This window comes from Chiroxiphia lanceolata, chromosome 2 (genome assembly GCF_009829145.1).
Source record: "Chiroxiphia lanceolata isolate bChiLan1 chromosome 2, bChiLan1.pri, whole genome shotgun sequence".
NCBI lineage: Eukaryota > Metazoa > Chordata > Aves > Passeriformes > Pipridae > Chiroxiphia > Chiroxiphia lanceolata.
The window spans coordinates 78,660,037-78,668,221 of NC_045638.1; the positions used below are offsets into that span (position 1 = coordinate 78,660,037).

Below are 8,185 nucleotides of genomic sequence, written 5' to 3' on the forward strand. Positions count from 1 at the left end.
ACCAATGCTCAGGTAGCAGAATCACAAACCTCATGTCTTAACTTAGTCGCTGTTGCTTAAGACCACTCTAAAGTCTTGGAGACTAGTCACTGCTTCCTTTTTACTAAAACTTTCATATATTTATCAACCTTTATTATGGCTCCCCTCATTCCTCCTTCTATGAAACAGTAAACACAGAGTCACAAAATGGTTACTTTAGTCTTCCGTTTCCACACTGATGAAAATCCCTGTTGTGTTTCATGGAGTTTTTTTCTCCCAGAGCTCATCTCTGTCTGCCTGAATCCAAACACACTGTTGCAGCTGAGACCTTATCTATGCTGGTAAGAGTATAAATATCACTTACCATACATAAAGGATCCCAGCTATGCATTTCAGTAGCATGACTATTTTTGTTAATATTAGTAAAAAAATGTTGAATAATTTTAGCACTCAGTTCTGCTAATATCATAAGATTGTTTTAGATAGAACTTTTAGGTAACTGATAAGAGTCCTCCTGGAGTTATGCTGCTGATTATTCCTAGATAAGTTCTTTGTGCTGTCTTTTGTATTTTGTTATTACATATTAGAACATATTATTCTGTAGTCTGTTAAGTATTAAATAATATGTATCATCTATTTGATTCATTATCATACAATATATTATGTTGCTGTTACATGTTTTTTCTTATTATTTCTACAGTTTATCAAGACTTTGTACCATAAATAGTCTAAATTCATAATTCAAGAAAACCTATGAAATGTAGCTCCACATTTTATCTGAAAAACACTTCCTTATTTTTAAACACACTACAAAATTGCCCAAAACAGAAGATTAGGACAAGATAAGGACAGTAACATAAATTAAACAGATTGCGTCACTACCTGGTGATGAAACCGTTATGCATCAGTTTTACTAATCAGAGGATATTATACAGCATGAGTCAGGCTGTCACTGATTTACTATTAGCTATATAAACAAAGCTGAGAAGTGTGTTCAGTAGCTCAGGAAAGAAACTGAGGCAGAGAACCTTGGATGAAGATGAAGACTCTTTCACTTCTTCTGTCGTTATATGCAGCCATCTCCTCTGCTTTTCCTGTGGCCCCAGAAGCAGAAGATGAAAGAAAAACCCTACAGCTTGTAGAGGTAAATATTTTTTTCAGTGCATTTCAAAGGGTAGTCTTTGAGATAATTATAATTGTAACTCACAGAATATTGCTTGAAATTAAGGATTTACCATTTTGCAGAGGTTTCAATAGAAAGCTTTCCCAATCAATCTAGAAAATGTGTGAAAATTGCATGGAAATTTTTTACCCAAAAGTCATTTGAATATTGCATATTTCACTTTTGGTGTTTTCAGTAAAACAACAAAACTTCTGAAGCTTGAGTTTTAGCAGCAAGTTCTGTGGCTCTGCAGAAACAGTCAAATTCAGTAACAATATGAATTTCTGAATGTGCTTTGAAACTTGTAATATGACTGGTCTTAACAACATAAGGAAGGAAACTTGCTTGAAGCAGTGTTCCAATGTTTGGCTGAATAGACCTTTTATGGAATATTTTGGAAAAAGGGACATCTATGAGAAATACAGCACTCACATAGACACAACACTATTTGTTGTAGACAAAAGTGTTGAAATTTAGTAGAGACCTGAGTTTCTACTATAGTATTTTGGAACTAAAAATGAAAGGCATGATTTGCCAAGTCTGACTCTCTAGTAGTAGTCACCTGCTTTCGTGGGAGACCTGGCTGTTTGGAGTATCACTGCCAATCTTGATTTCCTTGAATGAGACCAGATATAAGCTTCCTCATAAATTTTGCTGTTAGAGTAGTGGGACATGATAATAATGTGGGAGTATTTATTAATAGTAAATATGAGATTTTCAAGACATTTCTTCATATATTCCATCAGTGAAACAAGAAATTCAGAAAACTATAGCAAAACGGTAAATTATTCCTGACTCTTCACACCACTTCCTGGAGAAAATAGGTTGTTATTACTCCTGGTAAACACAGGGCAAGTCGACATGGGAATAGTTCATGATTACTCAGAAAATTTTAGTGTGACCCAAGACAGTACTGATATGACACAGTGCTCTTCTTTTTTTAAAACTCTGATTCAGAGTTATCTACAGAATTTCTATGACCTTCAAAGGGATAGCCATCCTCATTTAAGAAGCCATGGTGAAAATCCCCTTGCTGCAAAGCTCAAGGAAATGCAGTCATTCTTTGGACTACAAGTGACTGGGAAACCTGATCTTGACACTTTGGAGATGATGAAAAAACCCAGATGTGGTGTACCTGATATAGGGCAATATGTGTTCACAGCAGGGAATCCCAAATGGAAAAGAAATAGTCTGACATACAGGTAATATTTCCTAATCTGAATCAAAAAGATCTTATTCAAAAAATCTAGCACCCCAACTTTGGGGGGAGGGGGGTCTGAAGTAATTATATTATGCCATATATGGACATATAGAGTGATTAAGTGATTCCTAGAAGAAGACACACTCTGGAAGGCAGTATTTAAACTGAAGCCATTATTGATTTTCATTCACAAGAGATACGTCTAAGATTTTTTACTTTTTCACAAGTTATTATTTTTCAACTAAAATGCTGAAGTTCAGAAAAAATGCTGAAATTTCAATGAAATTCTTAACAATATATTATTATGTGTTGTTTTTTCTTTGAAGAATTTTGAATTATACCCCAAAGATGACAAAAGCTGATGTAGATGAAGCAATCCGAAAAGCTATCAGTGTCTGGAGCAACGTAACACCACTGACATTCCAAAGGGTTGAGGACAAAGAAGCAGATATCATGATTTCTTTTGCTTATAGAGGTAACAATGATAACTTTGCATATTCAATAGCCATCTGCAGTCATAGGAGTAATTTAGGATTTTAACTGATTTTTTATATCTTCATTATAGACCATCGTGACAATTCTCCTTTTGATGGTCCTAATGGGCAGCTGGCTCATGCATTCCAGCCTGGTGAAGGTATTGGTGGGGATGTACATATTGATGAGGAGGAAGCTTGGACAAAAGATGGAAGAGGTAAGGATTTTGTAACTGGATTCATTTATTTAGTTTTACCCTGGATGTTCTTAGCTCAAGTGATGCTTATTACTTCATGAGCTTGATTACAGGCAGAGAAGTGAGCTAAAGAGGTGGAATTTGGCCTTTTTTTTTTTTAGGAATTACCTTGCAGAAAATAGGGGGTTAGGTCATAATGGTTTATAATGGCATATAAACATTTAGCTCATAATGGTTTATAATAATTTTAAAGTCAGCATTTTAAAATACTTTTTTTTCAGATGAAAGCTAAAACTTGCACACAAGCAGATCTGATGGGAGACTTCTCTAGGCAAATCCTTTCTCTTTCTTAACCTAGAACTTCAAAGTTTGGTGCTAACTAGGATGGTCCAAGTATCACCAAAACTGTTATCTCAGTGTTTGTTTTGAAGTCATTTTTCTGTTGGATCTCTACCAATAACTACTCATCACTGGCATGATCCTTGATCTGAGCAGTTTATGTGACAGCAGGAGAAACAGTTTGTGTTTAAGATACAAGAACACTAGAGAAAGGACAATGAGACCACAGTTAAGGCCAGACATTCTTTAGTTACTCATATAGCTCTTCTGTTGTGATGTTTTTAAGTTGTGATGTTGATAGAATTACTTACAATCTTTCTTGCATTTTGGTGTATTTTAGGAGGAAGCATAAGTCGACTGTGCTAAATACCGAAATAGATTTTACCTTCTTTGTATGATTTTTATCCCACAGGCTACAATTTGTTCATTGTTGTTGCCCATGAGCTTGGCCATTCACTGGGTCTGTCTCATTCAAATGATCCTGGAGCACTGATGTATCCAACTTACTCCTACACGGACCCCAATGAATTCCTTCTTCCCCAAGATGACATTGATGGCATTCAAGCCATATATGGTAAGAAAAACATATATTTATTTAATATTTCTACTTGAGAGGTTGATAAATGATAAAAGGAATTTATCAAAACTACATTTATTCCGCCAAAATGAGATGTTTAACAGCTACTGAAAAGCGGATAACAAAAGAGAGAAAATCCCTGGAAGCTAACTTCAGCTGAAGTCCATTTCTGCAAAAAACTCATTTTGGAACAGATGAACACAACCGATTTTACCAATATTAAAATCCTGTGTATCATGACACTTACTTTAAAATTGTAATTTTCATTCTCTGTAAAAAGAGTTCTTTGTGTCCTCACAGAACTTCTGAGCACTGTCTTTATATTTCTCCACACTAAACGATAAACATTCATCCTATAGGGCAGTCTAATGCTGCTGTGCAGCCAACAGGACCCGTAACTCCAGAAGCCTGTGACCCAAATTTGACATTTGATTCTGTTGTTACCCTACGTGGAGAAATATTCTTCTTCAAGGGCAGGTAAATACAACAAGCATATATATTGCCCCTTTAAAAAATTCAGTAATTTAAAAAATTCCACTAAGGGAAAAACTATCCTTTTGGAATCTAGTACAAAGAGAAGCACTAGAAAACTACTGTGTATTTACAGAAGGAAGAGTTCTCAAATCGTTAGTCCTAAGAGCCCTAGTTGACAAGAGCAGGGACAGTGACAAGAGCTTGTAGGTTGTCTTCCAGCTATTCTACTACTGTGGCCACTGTGACAGACTTGTCTCTGAACTCCATTCAACTAAAGAGCAAGAGCGTTCATATGTCCCTTAGCAATGTGTCCGTGGGTCCCACACTCATCCTCGGTTAAGGAGCAGTGGCAGAACTGAAAGCGTGGCAAGGCAGAAAGATGTTTGTTAGGTGGTTACTGAACCTAGGTCTGAGCCTTCTTGATATACAAAGAAATAGAAGGCCTTGTATTGAACTTGCCTGATTTTTAGCATGTAACTGAGGTGCTAAAATTAAGAATTCTGTTGCTGTAGATTGCCTTTACATTCAGTGGAGGGGGAGTATTCACACCCAAGTACTCATCTCCCCTCTGTTACACTCCAGGAGCTATAATAATTATTTTGCATTTATGATAGGAGTGGAACTATTTTATCACATAAATTTTGTTTAAAACAGATATATGCTGCGCAAACATCCTGCGAGGACAGAGACTGAGCTCAATTTTATCTCACTGTTCTGGCCAACATTACCATCAGGAATTCAAGCTGCATACGAAAACATTGAAAAGGATGAAATTGTACTTTTTAAAGGTAATGGAATCTGAAATTCTCTACTTTTTCTGACCAGTTACTTCCTTCTCCTTTGCAAACTATGCAATTACAGAAGTCAGTGTTTTTTAAGGAAGTGAAACAGAAAATCTTACAATTCTGCAAGTAATTAAACCAGAGAATCATACTGCTGTAAGGGATCTCCAGAGGTCATAAACCTGAAAACTTGCCCTTCTGTTATACCTACTGCTCTGAAAAATAAGACATGAAAACAGCTACCCTTCTTCAGGTCTAGTTCTCTTCAGGTAACAGTACTTCACTTTGTGCAGAAGGATTTTTTGTGAATTCAATTGACAAATACAGACCTTTTTACACTACTGTTACTGGTATGCTTATTACATTTTGTGATATTTTTGGGAAAAAAACCTACCAAAAAAAATGTTGGAGGAAAAGAGTACTGTGCGAGGAAAATTGTTCACTGAGCTAAAAATCAGTCCTTTTTGTTAAAGGTCTCAAATACCCTTTAAATATCTCAAATAACTTTATTATATACATATTTAGGTACATGATATATTACCACATATAAATATGTTCATTGCACTTAAAATTACCAAAGCACTTTAATTAGATATATATGCTTTTCTTAATAGTTTAAATTGATGCATACTGACTAGTTTTCAAAATATTATATGATTCTCTAATCAAATAGTATATTGCAGGAATTTAATAAACTCAATAACCTAATCCAGTGTCAGTGGATTAACTGATCAACCTCCAGCCTTCTCCAAGTTGTTATCCAGACAATTACTTTATATTCATTTCAAAAAAAATCTGAGGAAAGTTGTTATCCATACACCTTATGATTCTAATGTTTTACTCCCAAAAACAAAAGATATTTCCGTTGTCTTCATGATGAATCCCAGTGTGAGAATTAGAAAAATTTTTGAAAGTAGAAAACTGAGAGGAATAATGCTGACATCTAGACACATTATTTTCTACACAAGTAAAACACAAGTAAATGCTGCTTATGAATAGCAAAACCAAATTAAATTTTCTTACATTTTTCAGAGGATAAATATTGGGTTGTCAGGGGATATGATATTGCACCTGGCTATCCCAAACCAATCTACCGCTTGGGGTTCCCGAAGACTGTTAAAAGAGTTAATGCAGCTTACAGTGATGAAACCACAGGAAAAACATACTTCTTTGTAGCTAACAGATACTGGAGGTAAGATTTTATGTTCATTTACCAGAAGGCCTATTTTCATTTGTCCCTGGGGATTAATGTATTACTATAAAATCCAAGTGTAATGATGTTTAAACAAGGTATATTCCACAAATTTAAATGTGATTTTCTAATGCTTAAATAAACTAAGCATTTGCTAGAAAATGTCAGCTTTTCTATAGTTTTGTTTTTTTTTTTTTTTTTTTGCTAAAGATTGGATTCCTGTAGCAGGAATGTAATTACTTGGAACTGAATGAAGAAGCTGCTCAATTAAAGAGTGGTTTTCTATAAATTACTCACTTTTTCTTTATGATGGTGCTGCTGTTCCGTGCAAATATGTCCACTTTGAATTTACATTTTAAACAAAATTAATTGCTAATAGAGAGTGTTGTATTAAATTTCTCTATGAAGAGATTCTAAATATTCTCCAAATGTACAACTGGTCGTATTTCTGATTCAAGCACAACAAATTTCAGAGAGCAACATTGTTTAAAAAGTGCATCACTGACACTAATTCAACAATGTTTCAGGACTGTGCTACTGTCTTCTTCTCCAAAGTTTTCTGTTTTGCTTTTATATTGAACTGGATATTCAGTGCCTGGAAATAAAAACTCTTTTATGTGCCAGTGATACCTAAGGAAGGCTCTACCAGTCCAGAAATACATTAATAAATTCCTGTGCTGTGTTCCCAGGGTCTCTGAGAACCTTGTTGCAAACTTTGCCATAAGCAGGATTTTCAAATCTCAGGACATTCATAATGTGAGAAATCTAATACACAATAGAAAGAATCAAAAAACTACTTTAGTTATCTTTATAAGGCTTCTTAGTAACAGCAGAGTTGTGTACGTGTACGAATTCACTTTTGACTTTCAAAATATTATCTGCTTCCTCACAAATTATAATGGTGTTTCTTGTTCTAAGATATGATGAAAAGAAAAAATCCATGGATCATGGTTATCCCAGGAAAATAGTCTCTGACTTTGGAAAAATTGGCAGAGTTGATGCTGCTTTCTGGAAAGATGGTGAGTAAAACATACCTTTAATCTGTGTTTACTTGAATATTTGGGCTTCTGTAGATAGAATAATTTTCAAAAGTTTTCAAAAAGCTGTCATTAACCTTAATGAGAAGGAAATGAAAAATATCAAGTATATATGGACAGTTTATAATGGGGGTGATCTTTTTTTCCAAAATACTGAAAAAAGTCACCTCTGAAATATAATTGGATTATATTTTACTTCTAGGCTATGTCTACTTCTTCCATGGAACAACTCAGTTCCAGTTTGATCCTCGTGCCAAACGGATTGTTAGACAAATGGAGAGCATCAGCTGGTTTAATTGTTAATTGCAATATTTTTTCATATGCACACCGTATGTTTTTATGTCCTGCATTTTTCAGCATTGCCTGACTACCAGGTCAGAATGGATTTCTGTTGAAATTCCGTAGGAGTATACTATTAACAATTATTTATTTTAAACTAAATACATTTTTATAATTTATGGCAATTTCACCTGTTACTGTTAAGTTTCCAAATAAATTATGTTTCTCATATAATTGTGTCCTTTATGTCTTATTTGGCCTAATGCTCAAGAGCCAAGTCTAGCTTCCAAACACTAAAAAAATGTATTCTGGCAGGAAATGACAAATCTTTTTTCTCCAAAGACAGAGAAAGGGGCAGACAGCTGCCTCTGAATTTCATCAAGCCACACAAGCCCTGGTTAAAATCTGATGGGCAATTAGACCAGTTGGAGCTCATTATCATCAGTGTACAAGTCTAATTCCACCTTCTGTTCCTCTTTCCCCAACTTCCACT

The 8,185-nt window shown here is 34.8% G+C and overlaps 1 protein-coding gene across 1 annotated transcript; it reads left to right on the forward strand.

Moving 5' to 3' along the window:
• Positions 1-1,099: 1,099 nt before the first annotated feature.
• LOC116782473 (interstitial collagenase-like) lies at positions 1,100-7,866 on the forward strand. The gene is made up of 10 exons (XM_032679219.1): positions 1,100-1,123; positions 2,099-2,343; positions 2,669-2,817; positions 2,908-3,033; positions 3,764-3,925; positions 4,288-4,405; positions 5,057-5,190; positions 6,217-6,376; positions 7,295-7,395; positions 7,616-7,866. Exons 2-10 carry the CDS (start codon positions 2,192-2,194, stop codon positions 7,714-7,716), a joined length of 1,203 nt encoding a protein of 400 aa, XP_032535110.1. The 5' UTR covers positions 1,100-1,123; positions 2,099-2,191; the 3' UTR covers positions 7,717-7,866.
• The last annotated feature ends 319 nt before the right edge of the window (positions 7,867-8,185 follow it).

What these genes read in the sequence shown, in the direction of transcription:
- LOC116782473 (XM_032679219.1), top strand. Translation starts at nt 2,192, where the DNA reads ATGCAGTCATTCTTTGGACTACAAGTGACTGGGAAACCTGATCTTGAC. An exon ending in AGAAATAGTCTGACATACAG is followed by an intron (nt 2,344 to 2,668) that starts GTAATATTTCCT and finishes TTTTCTTTGAAG; the next exon opens with AATTTTGAATTATACCCCAA. An exon ending in GATTTCTTTTGCTTATAGAG is followed by an intron (nt 2,818 to 2,907) that starts GTAACAATGATA and finishes TCTTCATTATAG; the next exon opens with ACCATCGTGACAATTCTCCT.